Source organism: Rhineura floridana, chromosome 5, assembly GCF_030035675.1.
Source record: "Rhineura floridana isolate rRhiFlo1 chromosome 5, rRhiFlo1.hap2, whole genome shotgun sequence".
Lineage (NCBI taxonomy): Eukaryota > Metazoa > Chordata > Lepidosauria > Squamata > Rhineuridae > Rhineura > Rhineura floridana.
Genome location: NC_084484.1, coordinates 129905792 through 129925223, shown reverse-complemented (window position 1 = coordinate 129925223; position 19432 = coordinate 129905792). Strand labels below are relative to the sequence as shown.

Sequence of the window (19432 nt, the reverse complement as noted above, 5' to 3'; positions counted from 1 at the left end):
CTACACTGCAGCTGTGTGTCATGAAGCCCTGATGGCCCCTTCTCCACTGCAAAATATTATTTATTTATTAGATTTATATCCCACCCTTCCAGTAGGAGCCCAGGGCAGCAAACAAAAGCACTAAAAACACTTGTAAAACATCATAAAAACAGTTCTAAAATATATTAAAAGAAAACATCTTTAAAAAACATTTCTTAAAAAGCTTTAAAAGCATATTTTTTAAAAAAAGGTTTAAAAACATATTAAAAAGCAATTCCAATACAGATGTAGACTGGGATAAGGTCTCTACTTAATAGGCTTGTTGAAAGAGGAAGGTCTTCAGTAGGCGCTGAAAAAGTAACAGAGATGGCACCTGTCTAATATTTATGGGGAGAGAATTCCAAAGGGTAGGTGTCACTACACTAAAGGACCATTTTCTATGTTGTGCGGAACAGACCTCCTGATAAGATGGTATCTGCAGGAGGCCCTCACCCAGGGGCGTCACTACCGGGGTGCGGGGGGTGCAGATCGCACCTGGGTGACGCCATGAGGGGGGTGACACCCAGAGCGGCTCCGCCCCGTTGCCCGGCAAAGGAGCCGAGAAGCGCTACAGGTCGGTTGGAACAGCCAACTCCTCCTCAGAGGCACGCAAGCTGGCAGGCGAGACCGGGAGCAGTGTCGTCTGGATGAGGGAGGTGCGCCGGCGTTCCCAGGCCTGCTTCTCCGGCTGGGTGTCCCTCCGGCGCATGCCCTCCCAGGCGCATGGATGGGGGTGGCTGGCCTCGCATGCATGCATGCCCTAAGCACAAGATTTGGGGGCTCCCCAAGGGCCCCCTGGCACCCGGTCCAGTGCGCGCTGAAAGCAGGTGCCCGCTCACTGGTGGTGAAGCCTGGACAGGCCTTCCACCGTCAGCTTGTCCATGCCCCTGGGAGGGTGCACGCCGGAGGTCCGCACCCCCCTGCATTCCAGCTAGTGATGCCGCTGCCCTCACCTGAAGAACACAGTGATTGACTGGGTATATAAGGGGTAAGACGGTCTTTCAGGTATCCTGGTCTCAAGCTGTACAGGGTTCTGAACACCAAAACTAGAATCTTGCACCTAGCCCAGTAGCTAATATCCTTGGAAGGGGACACTTTACAGAAGAGATGCAGTGGAAAGGGAGTTATTAACCCTTCCCCTGCAGACTGCTTTTCCTCTGAACATATCTCTCCCCCCCCAGCTCTTGTTGACCACTGCTAGTGCTCCAAATCCACACTGACCTTGAAAAACAGGTTGGAGATCTGACAGGTAAAAGCAATGTGTATATGTGAGTTTCAGGTGGAAATGACTGGCAGAGTATGACTGGCACCCACCCCCCTTTTTAAAATGCAGATCATCCCTTTGCTGCATTTTTTAAAATGTGGCTGCTTTGCCACAGAAAAAGGGACAATAGGGGTTTCATTGGACACAACTACAGTGTAACATGTAGTTTGCCCCTAAATGCCATTCTTACAATATATGAGTTCAGAAAGAAACTGTTTGACCATCTGGCTAGATCACTAGGTGGTGAATTGTTTTCACTTAGCTTATTGTGAGCTGTGGAATCATCTGGCAATGGGAGAGGCCCATTAGTTGATAACTTCTCCACTGCATGCTGTGTGGTACATCTACATGAAAAAAGGGGTGTGTATGTTTATTAATCCTAATTCATGCAATAATCTTGCTGCTTCTAGATTTTGCTTCTTATTACACAGGGATTGTTCTAATTGTACACTTTAAAACATGGTTTGCATGGCCAGCTTGTTAGGCAGGTGGCAGATTAACTGTATGTATTTATTTATCTGAGATCGTTCTTCTTTAGGGCTTCTGCATGCCAATGAATATGACAGTTTGAGATCACATTGGTTGAAGCAGACACTGGAGTCCTTCATCCCAGAACCTTTGATGAGCCTTGTTACTCTTTCGCAGTTGGATGGAAGACAAATTGGAAATCTTCAGCCTGAAGGGTTTGATAAGGTATCTATGTAATGGTTGATAATTCCATGGGGCTCCAACTTACTCTTCATTTCAACACATCACAATTATCAGTGATGGCTCTTACTTTACCTTGTGTAAACTGAAATAAATCAGAATATAAAAACTGTAATTTCTTAATTTTGCTATATTCTTTGGGTCCCACTGGCTTACATTAGATCTCCCATCCAGGCACTGATAACATCATATAATAATAACATTATAGAATTGGAAGGTACCGTGAAGGCCATCTAATCCATCCCCTGCCCAGTGCAAGACCAACAGTACAGAATGCAATTACAGCATCCCTGACAGATTGCCATTCAGCTTCTGCTTAAATATTTTCATTGGAAGAAAGTCCACCACCTCCTGAGACAGTCTGTTCTGCCAAACTACATTTGGAAGGTTCTCCTATCATTTAGTCAAAATCTGCCTCCGGCCATTTCCACCCATTGGTTCTAGTCTTGCTAGCTGAGGCAACAGATTAGGCTTCTCCATCTCCTGCAATGCAGCCCTTCAGATATTTGAAAACTACTATCCTGCCTCTGTTTAACCTTCTGTTCTGTAGACTAAACATAGCCATCTCTTTCAACTGTTCCTCATAGGTCTTGGTTTCTAGTTTCCTCACTGTCTAGTCCATGTCCTTTGGAAAATGCAGAGCTTGGAAGTAATTAGTTACAAAAAACGAATTACTTGTAATTCATTACTTTTTTGAGGAACGAATGGGTAATTACTTACATTTTGATTGTAATAGAACAAGGAGTAATTTTAATTACTTTTGAGGAGTAATTGTAATGTTTCCAGCATTACTTTGGGGCATTACTTGGGGGGAGGGGAGCAGAGGAAGTCTTCTGCTCCTCTGATTTGTGGATGAAAATCATGTGCCTCAAACTGGGCTTCTGTGCAGCATTGCTCTTCCCTCATGCTCTGTGGGTGCATAGGAGGCGACGAGGGAGGAGGTGGAGAGAGAGACGAGGGTGGAGTGGAGAAAACAATTGTTTAAAAAAATAGATGGTGGTGGAGAAGAATGGAGTGGAGGGAGAAAGGAGCCGGAGGGTAAGAACATGTATAAAGGAGGAGGAAGCAGAAGCAGAATGGAAATAAAGAACTGTGGAGGTGAAAGATGACAATGTGTGTGTGAATACTGTGTTTGCACTTAGCATGCAAAGCAGCCTCCACCGCCCTCCCTGGCTACTTTGCTGCATTTGCAGTATTTTAATTTTTTTTGCATTTAAGGGGAAAATGTTTGCTAGGATGGGTGTCCCTTAGTTGGTGGCAGGGCAGGTCCAGGAAGTGGTTGAGTGAGAGAGATATTTGCTGGCTGAGAGGGTGTGTGTGGGGGGATTGCACTTGGTTTGACATGCAGAGATCTAAGTAGTGGCCTCTACCTCCCTCCCCACCTCCCTTACCAGCAGAGAGACCACCACTACTACCTTATGGATAAAAACAATTATTATCTCTCTGTGTTTATTTTTAATGATGGTTTAGGTGACGTAGTGTGCAGCAGCCAAGGCTAGGCATCTTGTAGGAACTCTAGCTTTTTTTCTTGAGTAACAAGTGTAATTGTAGTGATTACTTTTGAGTAATGGTAAAGCAATCAATTCCTTTCAGAACAATTATAATTGTAATGGTAATTTATTCCTTTTTGGGGCCATGTAACAGTAATTGTAATTTATTCCTTTTTAAAAGTAATCTTCCAAGCTCTGGGAAAATGCAGCATCCAGAACTGGATAAAGTACTCCAGATGAGGCCTGGCCAGCGCAGAATAGAATGGAACCATTATTTCTCATGATCTGGACACTGTTATTTATTTATTAAATGTTTATCCTGCCCTTCCTCCCAGAAGGAGCCCAGGATGCAGCCTATGATTGCATTCGTTTTGTTAGCTTATACCAGCCTTTCCCAACCAGTGTGCCTCCAGATGTTGTTAGACTACAACTCCCATCAGCCTCAGACAGCATTGCCAATGGTCAGGAAAGATGGGAATTGTGGTCCAACAACATCTGGAGGCACACTGGTTGGGAAAGGCTGGCTTATACCCTTGTCTATGGTATTGGTGAACTGAAGTCACAAAATGATTGCCTTTTAATTTTATTAATATACTTTTATTTTAATGTTTATACCAGCCTTCACTGGGAGAGGTGACTGGTAATTTTCATGTGGGCTTGCTTTCAAGCAAACACAGACTCTATGATATCTGAAGTACTGCAGCCATGTGGAAAGACTGTACCACTTCTGTATTGACACTGAAATCAGCTCTTCACGCTGATTATAAAAAAAAATGCAAAAAGACCATTAATAACATTACAACCAGCTGTTATTGGGGACAATTGAATTGGATCCCGTAGTTGACGCTCTTTACCCATTAGATCCTCCATCTCAGTCACTGACTCCGAAGAATGATAAATGGGGGGAGGATCTTCGTTTACTAATTCTGGCACCACCTGTAACCAGTAACGGCACTGCCGCTATACCTACAGCAGATGTTAAGTCCAATTTTTTTAATGTACCTCAGGGTCCTGGTGAGAGTGTTTGTCCAGCTATCTCCCCTACTATGACAGCATCGTCTAATTTACTATCTCATTGGACTGATGTAGGGCTCTTGGATAATGGTGAAGATGCTTCTCCTCAAAAGGCTTATACCTCGGGAGGTTCTTCTTCAAACCTTAAACAAGTACACCTATCAAATGTATGCTGCTTGGACCCTGTTCTAGAACAAATTGAACTCATCCCAGATGAATACTTTGAGATTAATAATACTCCTTTACTAGACTTAGCACTTCCACGTCCCGTCTCAGTGGGTCAATTGATCAAACCTTGACTGCGCATAGTTCTTATAAATAAGAGGAATCAATCCTCTATATGGGTAAATGAGGAATCAAGGGAGGGGGTTCCGGGGGCGCCCATTAGTGTCTTGAAGGGGCGGGGAAGATATGGTCCTGGGAGACAATTGTTCATTCGAGCTAAGGAGAAACCTACTAGGTTTTTGGTTACCCCCAAGTTGTCTCCCCATTCAGATAACCTGGAAAGCCTTGGTGACATTTCCCCCGGGCTAAAAATACTGCTTGTGAACGCCAGGTCAGTGAATGGTAAATCCAATGCTATTCAGGAACTGATACTGGATGAGCACGCTGACCTGGCGTGCATTACAGAGACTTGGTTGGATGAGGCTGGGGGGGTTAATCTCTCCCAGCTTTGTCCTCCTGGTTTCTCTGTTCATCAGCAGCCTAGACCTGGGGGACGGGGAGGTGGAGTCGCAGTGATTTTTCGAAATACCATCTACCTAACCAGGCATCCCCTCCCACAGTCTTCAGGGTTCGAATGCATTTATTTGAAGCTGGGTGCTCGAGACAGAATAGGGATTCTGTTGGTGTACCGCCCACCCCGCTGCCCAACTGTCTCCCTTCCTGAGCTTACTAGGGTAGTCTCAGATCTGGTACTGGAGTCCCCAAGACTTGTAGTGCTGGGTGACTTCAATATCCATGCCGATACTGCCCTTACTGGAGTAGCTCAGGATTTCATGGCCTCCATGACAACCATGGGTCTGTCTCAAATAATATCTAGCCCCACGCAAGCTGCTGGTCATACCTTGGACCTTGTTTTCTGTATTGGACGGGATGTAGGTGATCTTGGTGTGGAGGAGCTGGCATTAGTTCCTTTGTCATGGACAGATCACTTCCTGGTTAGGTTCAAACTCACTGGAGCTCAAAACCTCTGCAGGGGTGGGGGACCAATTAGAATGGTCCGCCCCAGGAGACTGATGAATCCAGATGGTTTTCTGATGACTCTTGGGGATTTTCCTGTCACCTCAACAGGTGATTCTGTCGAAGCCCTGGTTGACCTCTGGAATGAGGAAATGACCAGGGCCGTGGACACAATCGCTCCTAAGTGTCCCCTTTCGCGCTTTGGAGCCAAGTCCTCCCCTTGGTTTACTGAGGATTTGTTGGCAATGAAGCGCGAAAGATGGAGACTAGAGCGACGTTGGCGGAAAACTCTGAACGAATCTGACCAAACACGGGCCAGAGTCTACCTAAAGACCTATTCCGTGGCAGTGCGGGCCCAGAAGAAATCTTTCTTCTCCGCCTCCATTGCATCTGCGGGATCTCGCCCAATGGAACTGTTTCGAGTGGTCAGGGATCTCTTACACCCTGACCCCCATGAATCTGATGTTGACCACTCAGCAACCCGTTCTGAGTTTGCGCAATATTTTGCAGATAAAGTTGCTCAGATTTGCACCGACTTAGACGCTAAAATTGATACAGTCTCTGTGGATGTAACTTTGGCCCCTGCTTGTCTAATTAAAATGGATTCTTTCCAGCTTGTTCAACCCAAAGATGTGGACAAAATTCTTGGAGAGGCACGTCCGACCACCTGCATGTTAGATCCTTGCCCTTCCTGGCTTATAAAAAATGCCAGAGGGTGACTGGTTGAGTGGACCAGGGAAGTGATTAATGCCTCCTTACAACAAGGCAGAATGCCCCTTAGTTTAAAGGAGGCAGTGATAAGACCTTTATTGAAAAAATCCTCCCTGGACTCCTCAATATTTGGCAACTACTGCCCAGTCTCCAATATTCCTTTTTTGGGCAAGATAATAGAGCGGGTGGTGGCCGCTCAGCTCCAGAGTTTTTTGGATGAGACAGACTATCTAGATCCATTCCAATCTGGTTTCAGGCCCGGTTATGGAACTGAGACGGCTTTGGTCGCCTTGGTGGATGACCTTCGTAGGGAACTGGACAGGGGGAGTGTGTCCCTGTTAGTTTTACTGGATCTCTCAGCAGCTTTCGATACCATCGACCATGGTATCCTCCTGGACCGCCTCTCTGGGATGGGACTTGGAGGCACGGTGTTACGATGGCTTCAGTCCTTCTTAGAGGGACGAACCCAGAAGGTGGTTATGGGGGATGCCTGTTCGACCCCTTGGCCATTGACCTATGGGGTCCCTCAGGGTTCAATTCTATCCCCTATGTTATTTAACATCTACATGAAACCGCTGGGAGAGGTCATCCAGAGTTTTGGGGTTCGGTGCCACCAATATGTGGATGACACCCAACTCTACTCCTCTTTTCCACCTAATGATGCCAAGGAAGCTGTCCAGGTTCTAAACCGATGCCTGGTATCAGTGGTGGACTGGATGAGGATGAACAAGCTGAAATTAAATCCTGACAAGACAGAAGTGCTCCTTGTCAGTCATAAGGCGGATCAGGGGATAGGGATTCAACTTGTGCTGGATGGGGTTACACTCCCCCTGAAAGCGCAGGTGTGCAGTTTGGGGGTACTCCTGGACTCAGCTTTGAGCCTGGAGGCCCAGGTTTCTGCTGTTGCCGGGAGTGCCTTTGCTCAATTAAGATTAGTTCGCCAACTGCGCCCGTTCCTTGACCTGTCTGACTTGACTACGGTGACACATGCCTTAGTTACATCCCGATTAGACTACTGTAACACGCTCTATGTAGGGCTGCCTTTGAAGACTGTTCGGAAACTTAAATTGGTACAAAGAGCTGCAGCCAGAATGTTAACTGGAGCTGGGCTCAGGGAACACACAACCCCTTTGTTGTACCAGCTCCACTGGCTGCCAATATGTTTCCGGGCACAATTCAAAGTGCTGGTTTTGACCTATAAAGCCTTATACGGCTTAGGTCCAGGTTATATGCTAGATCGTATCTCCCCCTATGATCCTGCCCGGACTCTGAGATCATCAGGTGAGGCCTTACTTTCTACTTCTTTTTCACAAGTTTCTCTTGTAAAGACACAAAATATGGCTTTTTCGCTGGCTGCCCCCAGATTGTGGAATTCCCTCCCCAGTGAAGTACGATTAGCTTCCTCACTTCTTTCCTTCCGTGCTAAGGTGAAGACGATCCTATTCAGACGGGCTTTTAATTGAATTGATAATTAACTCTTACCTTGTATTTGATTTAATTCATTTTAACTGTTTTAATTCTGTATATTTACTGTTTTAACTCTTCATGATTATTTTTGTAAGCCGCCCTGGGTTCTTTGGAAAAAGGGCGGGGTATAAATATTTTAAATAAATAAATAATAAATAAAAAAATCTTATACAGAAATGTTGTTTATGAAGCAATAACTGATAAGTCAGTTTTAGAAACTAGATGCCCTATTGCCAAACAGATGGAATACTGTGGAATACATGAAATATGACACAATTGGTTTAATTAACAAATTTTGTAAGGCTTAGGAATAGTAGGATAAGTATGCATTTTCCCATATGAAGCTGCCTGCTCACTAAGACCTTCAGATGAGCCCCTCTTGGTGGTGCCAACCCCTGCCCTGATTCATCTGGCATCATCCAGGAAAAGGGCATTCTCTGTGGTGTCACCTGTATTATGGAACACCCCACTCCAACCCCAGAGATCAAACAGGCACTTTCAATTATGAGTTTCTGCCAGCAACTGAAGACTTCTTGTTCACCCAAGCATTTGGAGACCCAGTCAGCAACTCAAGGGTTTGTTATTTATTTCTAGTCTACTGTATGATGTATATATTGCTTAAAGGCCTGACGGCAGTGGGCAGCCGAGTTGAGCCCTGGCCGAGGGCGCCTGTGACCCTGAGAGGCCCCTTCTTAGGGGGGGAGCTCCCACTCCACACGAGCATCAGACTGTTGGACCCAATGCCACAGATCACAGAGTGGGAGCTCCCAGGCACCCCTCCCCAATACAGGTGGTGTGGGCTTAATTAAGCCCGCCTGCTGCACTTACCTGTTGTGTCAGTGTGCACACCCCACACACTGCATGAGCATGTCTACCATCACCCAATATAGTGGTGGGGGTGTCTCTAAGGGGTTGATGCCCCTGCTGCCATGTTGGGTGATGGCAAGTGTGTGCGCACAGTGTGCGGGGCGTGCACACATGCTGATGCAGGAGGTAGGTGGGGTGAGCAGGCCGCTTGCATTGGAAGGTGGTGTTGGGGTGTACAGTGCTGCAGGCCTGGGTAGGCTGATGTCAGCCCTGATTGCTTATGCAGTTTTATCAGATTTTATTGTTTTAAATTTTTGTATGATACTCTGATACATTTTGTGGAAACTGGTATAGAAGGACTAAAAGGACATTTTAAAACTTCTTTGCATTTCTCTAAATGTTGTGAAAGGGGGTAACTACCTTTTGCATTTGTAGAAAATATATGTAGTGCTTGAAATGTAATATTTGGGGGGGGTTGTAGGGCCTTGTCAGGGTGTATCCTCTCAAATACCTATAGTATAGCATTTTTCTGTCCATAGTTTCCATGTTTATTTTACTTTACTTTTTATTGGTCACTCAGGTACTAGTGGATGCCCCGTGCTCAAATGACAGGTTATTCTGTTCTGATATCCAGCCGGCTACCCTACGATTAGCACAAAGGAAAGTATTGTCTGCTATACAGATACAGGTGCTAAGGTAAGAAGCACAAAAGAAGGCAGACTGAAATTCAGTAATGCTCAACCCTGCATTCAAGAACATGCTGAATTGTGTTCTGGGGCTCTGTGTCTGTTGACCCATATACTATCATCTCCACATGCAACCACACTGAGCCAGTCATCATTTGAAAAGGCATCTTCTGATAACTGTCAGGGTTGAAAGAGAGAGAGCCATTCTGCTCTTCATACAGTGCAATAGGCTTGTAAATAGGACAAGCTTTTAAAATATAAAATAACATATTGTATAATTAACATGCATGAAACATTTGTTGCTGCCATTTTCTGTCACTGCGTGACCACCTGCCCCTTTCCTTGGTGTCAGCAGTGGCAGGGCTTACCAGCTGTAAGCTGCCTCTGTTGACATCCCTGGTAAGTTGGCTCTATTTCTAGATTCAACCCAGGGTTTTCTCACCACCAGATATGTTACAAAGAGATGTCTTTTGGGATGTTCTTTCCATTGTGAGTTGTTTTGCTTCCACGTAATACCGGCATTTACTCAGGAAGTGTCTACTACATGTGGGGAGGGGGGAACACTGCTCCCCATTTGATCATGTATTTGGAAACATATTTGGAAGCCATCTGGTAACAGTTTTCCACATCACCTTCTGTTTTGTTATAATAAAGAACAATCTTCGGCTTCGATTTGTGATCTGAAATTGCTGAATCATTACACAATGAAGAATTGCTATTCTCCTTTTCTTTGAAACATAACAAAGCTTTTTGTAAACCAAGAATGCCGCTGTTGAAACTTCTGAATTTATGGGCATGGAACTGTGGGGGAATTTCTTATTTCTTTGTTTTTTTCAATGTGCCGACCAGAGTCCGGTTTTTCTTAATCCAATCTCCTGGTTAGTGACATCCTGGAGAGAAAGTTGATAGTTCCTATATTCTGTCCAGAACCCTGTAAATGTGTTCTTAAGTTTCTTAACCAACTCATCTGCTCTTGATTTTGAACTGCAAGGACTGGCTGCTTTCAAAAATGCTTGAGGCAACCCTCAACAACACATTTTTAAAAGGTTTTCCTGTAAACAGAAGGTCCTTGATGGAGAATTGCCATTAAGTCTGACCACCTTTTGATATGAGGGTACAAGTTGTTTGCAAACATTTACAGATGCAAATGGGCTCAAAGAGGTCACAAAAATAGAATCTGTATCACTGAAAATAAACTCTGCATATAGCTACGATGGGGGAAAACAGTTTTGCTGGGATACAAGCAAAGTTCTAACTGGGAATTTTTTTAAAAAATCAGGTCAGGGTAGATTTATTTGTGTCTAGTCAGATTCATATGGGAAAAGGGATGTGTATCCTACTATTTCTAATCCCGTGTGTGTAAAGGGGCTTCATTTGCAGAAGCTGAGTAATGTTTGTACTGTCCTCCAGATTCTGTATATTCCACAGTATTTCATGTGCCACTTTTGGCGATACGGCATCTTAGTTTTCAACATCTCAGTTATTGATTCATAAAGAAAAATTCTGTTCTATCCAGAAGAAATGTTCTCAGTTATGATCCTACCCTAAGACCGTAGTTACCATAGTAAGAGCATGTTCATAGATGTTTCCAGTGGAACTCTCCACTGTAGTATATGTAGCCTTGAAGCTGTGTTTCATCAACATTCTTAGCCATGTCAGGAGGCCAGCAGGAGAGCAGTGGTGTTTACGTGGTCTCTTGCCAGCAGTCGTGGGGCTTAGATAGCTGTGACTTCCACTACAAACCTATTTCAGACTAGTTTGATTGTTAAAACAGTAAAAGGTGATCTGGGAATTATAGGTTTGGATTGTAAAGTACTGAAAATCTTGGAGCCAGGGATCTGGGGGAGGGACGATTCCTAGCCAACTCTCAGAAGTAGAATTCCCAGGAATCCTCAAAGGGAGGAAGAGGGACCTATACCAGTTAAACAATTAACTGGGAAGTTTTCTTGCTCAAGCCTGATTAAAATGAATGGATTGGATGCAGAGGAAGTTATTCACATTTTAGTGCCATTGAATCAATGGGACAAATTATCTGCATTTACTTCACTTGGCATTGTACCAGAGCTTGGAAAAGTTACTTTTTTGAACTACAACTCCCATCAGCCCAATTCAGTGGCCATGCAGGCTGGGGCTGATGGGAGTTATAGTTCAAAAAAGTAACTTTTCCAAGCTCTGCATTGTACCCTTTGATAAACAGTTGGTCACTGATGGCCAAATTTGTACAATTGCATGAACTTTCTAAACAATGTATTCTGGGTTTTACACGTGTCCTCAGGAAGATTTGCAGCTTTGAATTAAGTGTATTTGGTTTACTGCAGCCCGACCTCAGGTCTCAGTCCTGAGCCCAGTGCTCTACATTTTATTAATTACTTGGATGAGGAAGTGCAGGGAATGATTATCAAATTTACAGATGATACAAAATTGGGAGGGATAGCTAATACCCTGGAAGACAGAAACAAAATTCAAAAGGATCTTGATAGGCTGGCGCATTGGGCTGAAATCAACAGAATGAAATTTAACAGGGATAAGTGGAAAGTTCTACAACTAGGAAAAAGAAATCAAATGAACAGTTATAAGATGGATGATACTTGGCTCAACAATACTACATGTGAGAAGGATCTTGGAATTGGTGTTGATCACAAGCTGAATATGAGCGAACAGTGTGATGTGGCTGCAAAAAAAGGCAAATGCTATTTTAGGCTGCATTAACAGAAGCATAGTTTCCAAATCATGTGAAGTATTGGTTCCCTTCTGTTTAGCACTGGTTAGGCCTCATCTTGAGTACCACGTCCAGTTCTGGACACTGCACTTTAAGAAGGATGCAGGCAAACTGGAACAGGTTCAGAGGAGGGCAACAAGGATGATCAAGGGACTAGAAACAAAGTTCTATGAGGAGAGACTGAAAGAACTGGGCATGTTTAGCCTTAAGAAGAGAAGACTGAGGGGCAGATATGATACCACTCTTTAAGTACTCGGAAGGTTGACACACAGAGGAGGGCCAGGATCTCTTCTTGATTGTCCCAGAATACAGGACACACAATAATAGGCTCAAGTTGCAGGAAGGCAGTTTTTGACTGAACATCAGGAAAAACTTCCTAATTGTTAGAGTGGTATGACAATGGAACGAATTATCTTGGGAAATGGTGGGGTCTCCAACACTGGAGACCTTCAAGAGGCACCTGGACAGCCACCTGTCGGGTATGCATTGAGCAGGGGGTTGGACTTGATGGCCTTATAGGTGCCTTCCAATTCTACAATTCTATGATTCTACTGTTGCTTACACTGCTGCCCTTGTCTTTTGTTTTACAGAGAGAAGTAAAAATGATTAGAAATTTTAAATGTAGAGCCATGTAATATAAGGATATCTGAAAGAAGGGACGAATGAGTTAATCAAAGATTTTTTTTCTCTTCCTCAGTCATTTTCTCCTGCTAGATATTATTTTATGGCTATTGATCAAATACTAAAGCTTTTTAATGTGGTGCTATGTTTCACCTCAGAAGTATCCCAGCTGTCAAGATGAATTGAGAGAGAAATAAAGGCATTTGTTTTCCTAAAAGTAGTGTTCTTTATGGAAAGCTCACATAATGGCAGTGCAAGAGAAGGTTGGAGAGTGTGGTTTTTCCTTTGCATGACTTCTTCAGGAAAAGGTCTACAGGAAGCTTGTGATTTATAACTGAAATATGAGTGTCTTATTGCAGTAATGTATCATGTCACCCATTTCCTTTGGAGAAATCAATCACATTTAAAACACTGACCTTCAGTTTTCTCCTTCAAATATTTGACATGTAAAATCCAATTTGTGAACTTCTGGCTCAAAGAAGCATACATCATTCAGTGAAATATTTGTAAATTTGTATAAATCATTCTAGATTATAATACTAAAGTGGAACATTCTTGACAGCAAGAACCTTACTGGTAGAGAAAAATCCAAACATACCAAAATTACCCATCTCCCAAAAGCACGTTTAATCCAATTGGGCCTGCTATCTAGAAGAGGGAGAAGTTAGTGTTTGATCAAAGCAAACCAAAGTAGATGAAATATGCAGCAATAGCAGCTGCAAACCAATAACCTTTCTTCCATAGTTTTGAATATTAATTTCACTATCTCCTGTAATTCATAAATAAACAAAACAATAAACTAATTGATTAATCATTTGTTAGACATCCTTTTTTTTTGGTTATGCCCTCTGACTAAAACAAATGAAAGTGTTATTAATACTGTAACATTTTGCTGTTTTGCCTTGAACCAGCAATACTCTGAAACAGTGGGATTTTACAACTTGCTCTGTATGTGTGTTTGTGTTCATGAGATCACTCAATGTGGTTTTATTAAAACACTGGCTTAGTGCTAATATGCAAGCATGCAGGTTCCTGGAGTGAAGATCATAGCCACTGTGCTCCTCCTTGAGTTCTGCTGCCGCCACGCTAACCAGGAGTAAACAATGGTTTGGCTTAGCATTACATCCCAAACTGGGCTTATGATCTGTCTCCCCCAAACAAACCACAAGCGGTAAACCAAGAACAAACCTTGGTTACAGCGTGTGGTTGTCTGGAATTGGAGAGCAACAAAAACAAAGAAGGGAATGTGGCCAGCATGCTCAGCCCCTCCCCTTTGTGTTTAGTTAACACGGCATCAGAACACCTGAAGAAGGCTAGTTTAAACTGGGCTTCCAGTTCTGGTTTGAAGGCAATTGACAGTTTGCAGTAACCATAGTTTGCTCAATTTAGGCATCATGGTGAACTAAAGTTATTAGAGACAAACTGTGGGAGAGAATTGGAGTAAGCGAAAGAAGAAGGAGGGTGAGACTGCACAAATCTGAGACATAACACTGACAGACAGACCATGGTTTTCCTGTGACATGTGAACAGGGCCAACAGCATACTTAATTTTGTTGACAGAATCACAATAATTTAACACTTTCCTCACATTTTATGAATTGTTTAAAGACTAAAATGCACAGAGAGGAAAGTGAGTGATGTACAGTCAGGTACAAAGTATTGCTATTATCTTTCAAACATTTGCTTGTGTACCTTTTTATCTGTAGTTTGGGCAAAGTATTTTCTGTTTGGTGTTATGAATGTGACTACAGTATGTTACAGTACGTTTTAAATGAGAGTTGAAATCATTTGTTTCTTTAAAGGTAAGTATGACCAAATATGGGGATGCTCCTAGGAGAAGGGGTGAGGCTATATTTCATTTATTGCATTTATGAATCATCCTTCTAGGATCCCAGGGCAATGTACAGTAGAGTGAAAAAGATAAGGTACATTAGCTATGTCTTATATTTATTATTGTTATTGTTATCATTTTGTCTACTTACACCGCTGAGATTCTTAGTGCCCATTCAGACTAAATTTTGGATCATGTGGCCCAAATTCTTTAGTGTGAACTAGCCTTAAGGAACTTTAGTGTGAACTGGTCTTAGCACTAATTTTTTAGTGTGAACTGGTCTTAAGGATGTAACCACAATGGCTTTTTCACTGCAATTGGATAATTAATAGTAGTTCTTTGCACACCACATTGTGTGGCCTGTCACTGTGATGCATTTCCTAATTTTCTCACATAAAACCTTATAGTACCTGTTATAGCCACTTGCAAGAGTAGCCAATGTGGTGCCCTCCAGATGTTGCCAGACTACAGCTCGCATTGGTCCCAGTCAGCAAGGTCAATGGTCAGGGATGATGGGAGGTTTTTCAGTGTTTATTTTTTACCTCTTTGTCTAGTTTATCTATTTACTTACCTGTACCCAGACTTCTAAGAATACTGTCAATGTTCCAAAGAGATAACATACATGCTGGAGCTTAGATTTGGGATTGTCTGGATGGCAAGCACCCTTTTAGAAGAGGCATTTCCCCTCCTCTCACATGCGGGGTCTCCTGTGACATATATCTGCACCATCTAAAAACAAAGAATAATGCTTCTTGTTTCAGGCATAATGATTTTGAACCCATATGAACATTTAACTAACTAAAACTCGTATGATCTATTACTGTTTCTTTTATCAGGTTTTAACCCTAGCCATAATGCGTTGCAGTGTCCCTCGAAGCATTTTTATTCCTAGGCCTATGTTCTTTTGCACATGTGCATGTTTTCTTGGCTGCACAAACACACACATCACTGCTGCTGTGAAACTCTAAAAAAGGAGAGAATCGCCTATGTCCCTATAAATAATCTTTTTCTTCTTCTTTTTTGGCAGTGCTCCCCCTGCAAAGGAAGAATCTTTCTTTTTCATTGTGTATTGAGCAACTGTGAGCTGATTTACTGTTGTAGGAGCAAATGACATTAAAGGCAGCAAAGTTCCTGCAGTACTGTAGTTATAATGGCAATATTTGGGTAGTTAAAATGTGAAGCTAATCAAGGTTGAAATCTCCCACCACAAGGACTGTATTGGATAACAAAAAAAGGACACATTATTATGTGAATTAAAACCCTTCAACTAATGTTTTCCTATTAAAACAATTTCATATTGTTTCAGCCTGAAATGCTGTTCTGTCCTGCCTTGTTTTTATACAACAAGAGCCATCATAATGAGAAGGAAAACACAATATGAGGCTTTCTGGTACTGCTGCTGGCATATCACCACTGCCAGCATGCCGCCGCTTCACAGGCATGTGATAAATTGTGTATTGTGGATACAGAAGGGATTTTCTGGCCTTTTCAGATTGATTTTCTATGGGGAGGGGAAAACCCACAACAATGGAGGGATGTAAGTTGAGTGACTGTGATGTGGCTAGGCCAGGTTGATCTTTAAAAGGAAAACAAAATCTATGATCATAAGAAGAAATGTGGGGATGAAAGTAAATGTGGTTTCAGCTGCTTGAGTGGCTTAGAGGGGATTGCTTTTCTGCTGATCAGAAGTAGCCCGGCATTCTCAGAAAATGTCTTTTAATGGTGAACACGAGATGGCAGCATTGAAGTGCTGCATAGTTTTCTCATAATTTGTCCTGAAATTTTTGCTTTTTTAAAAAAAATACAAAGAATGGTTAAATTAGTGACATAGTTAATGCCAGCCCTTCTAACAGGATGAAGAACATATAATTAGTCTCTGAAGGAGTGGGTTGAGGAAGTGGAGTTTGCAACATGAATGACTGTACCAGTACTGTTACCCTCTCTCTCTCTCTCTCTCTCTCTCTCTCTCTGGGTGGGTGGGTGAGAGAGAGAGAGAGAGAGAGAGAGAGAGAGAGAAGTGCCTGAAACACCAAGGACAAATAAAAACCTATCATGAAGTTTAATGTATCTTAATGTGAAGGAGTTGCTTTTTGACATCTTATGGTGACAAAGAGTTTGGGGGGCGATTTGACATTGAAAATGTCTTGAGTTTTTCAAAGTTGCTGAGAATTTGAAATGATACTTATTGCTCCCGTATTCCATTTTGTTTCTTTTTTTCCTTTTCCCTGAGTTTTTTTTTTTTCGTATTTGTTTTCTCTCCAGTTACTGCTAATGGAAGCCTTTAAAGGATATTCAGAATGTCTTAACAGCTTTTTGATCTTCACAGCTGTTGGAATAAAATACATTTATTGTTCCATTTATATCTGCGGTTTAAGTCCACATTCTTCAACTTCCCTGAATCAGACATTCACCATGTTCAACTGTTGTTCTTTGAGCTTCTGCTAAATTTGCAATGAATTGAGCCATGCTTAATAATAATAATAATAATAATAATTAATAATAGTAATAGTAATAATAATAAAATCGTCATCATTCAGACCATGGTATTTCCAATCTCAATGTATGGATGTGAAAGTTGGACAGTGAAAAAAGTGGATAAGAGAAAAATCAAGTCATTTGAAATGTAGTGTGGGAGGAGAGCTTTGCAGATACCATGGACTGTGAAAAAAACAAATAATTGGGTGCAACAACAAAATAATGCTTAGAATTTCCCCTTCCCTAAGTGCTTAAAATACTTCACATTTTATCTCAGTAATCCTTAAAGCAATATACTGTAGGACTCACCAGTATTATGTAAACATTACAGGTGACATGGGGCGGGAGATTCAATAAAGTTGGTTGTGCTTAAGTTTAATTAAATCAGTCAGCCAAGTTAGTTGCAACTCTCTTGTTCCAGCATTTTCAGTGTAATACAAATACAACTAAGTTTCTCTAGATTAGGGTCTCATTCACACCACACATTTAAAGCACATAGGTTCCCCCAAAGAATCCTGAGAACTGTAGTTTACCCCTCACAGAGCTACCATTCCTAGCACCCTTAACAAACTACAGTTCCCAGGATTGTTGGGGGGGGGAGTCATGTGCTTTAAATGTATGGTGTGGATGTAACCTAGGACACAGATAGATCTTTTGTTATCTCCTTCTCTTTCTTCTTCTCTTTCTCCCAAAAAGTAGTCTTGGTGCCACTGGCACAAATGAACCATAGGAAAGATCATGGCCTGTATTGCATGTTTTCTGATCCCTGTTTGTTGGCAGATTACTGCTGAAAATTTTGGTTCAGTTTAGCTCTTGAAATAGAATAAGAACTCTTTCAAATTCACCATATTGCCCTTGTTGATGGTTTATCATTTCACTAAGTTCTGATAAACTGGGTAATTTGACCTTGTCCATCTTATGCAAAAGCAGAATTTCAATAGCGATTGCATATGTAATAGTAATTCTAACAGCGGGATATGTAATATCCCTACACCAGCAGTGTACAGATAGTCTGCCAGTTGAGCCTTCTAATGTTATATTGCTAATCAAGTTGGCGAACCCATAATAGGCAAAATTGAAAGGCAAGTTTTCAGTAAAATCAATATTGTGTGTGAGTTTTAAAAACATATGCACCATTATTGATGCTTAATGGCTATAACTGCACACACAAATTGGAAGTCTTTTTTCTGAGCATGCGGCTGTGACATTTTTCACTATGTATACCTGGTCTTAAGGCTTCCATGTACATAATTAGCATTGCAGTCATAACATGATACTATTAATAAGTATATAAGGGCCCCCAAAGTGATGTTCTAATAGAGGATTTAATGATATAACATTGTCTTATAATTATTTTTACAAATAATACGCTAATGAGTTCTGTAATGTAATTTAATATGTTTCATTGATTGTGTGTTAATAAGTGTTTGACTTCTTATTGAAATACTAGAGGGGGTGATGCCCAATCTACTAAAGTTTGTGTCTTACTAAAGACTTTCTCATTTGAAATGCTTATGTTGATAAATCCAACTCAACATTTTCCATTCCTTGTCATTGCTTACAGGTCTGCAATTAAACCCTTGCGTCCTGGAGGATCTCTGGTTTATTCCACATGCACTCTTTCTAAGGCAGAGAACAGTGATGTCATAACATACATCCGTAACTCCTACAACAATGTTCTTCCAGTGGATATGAGTGCCTTGGCTAGTTCTACATCCCAGGAGTTCACTCTTGCGTCAGGTGTGCAGCAGCATGAACTTCTAGTACTTCCAGAAAGGGGGAAAGCATGGGGACCAATGTATATATATAAATTTAAGAAAGTGTGATTCTCATGACCCTTGTGTAGTTTTTTTAAGTCATATTAAAAAAAATAGGGTTAACTTTTTGAAATTAAAGATTAAACAAGAGGTTGAATTCCAGTTATATTCACTAATAGACAAAAAAAACTCTTGTGGTTTAAGAATGGATATATAGCCAACAGATATGTTTATCAAACTTTAAAAAGCAGGGAAATTGGACAGCTATTGTGAATGCAGCAGGAGAACAGGAAACCTGACCTCCTCTCTGAGGTATTGTACTGCCCTACAAATTTGTCAAAATGCAAACACAATTTGGGTTGGTCTTTCACAGTCCAATCCACTTCCTGTGTAGCTTGGAAGAATTTCTTAGCATGTGCCTCTGAGCGTATTTAAACTGTAGAAGATGAAGGTCAGAATATGGGAAAAGGTCATCCTGTTAGACTAAGGCCTAACATTGATATCACAATGAATTAGACCAAATTCACCTGATCCATCTTTACTGAGCAACATAAAAAGATATACTCGCCTATACAGTATCTGCTGAGACATTGGCAGCTTTTATTCACTCTTCCAAATGTTCAGTGCCTTATATTTATAGAGTGACAAGAATACAAGAAGTTTAAAATGCAGATACATCCAC

General features: G+C 41.9%; 1 protein-coding gene across 1 annotated transcript in view; it reads left to right on the top strand.

Moving 5' to 3' along the window:
• Window positions 1-18819, top strand: part of NSUN3 (NOP2/Sun RNA methyltransferase 3) — a 30541-nt gene extending 11722 nt beyond the window's left edge. Inside the window, 3 exon segments of the mRNA XM_061629716.1 lie at window positions 1821-1975; window positions 9242-9357; window positions 18558-18819. Coding sequence (XP_061485700.1) covers window positions 1821-1975; window positions 9242-9357; window positions 18558-18819 — 533 coding nt within the window.
• The last annotated feature ends 613 nt before the right edge of the window (window positions 18820-19432 follow it).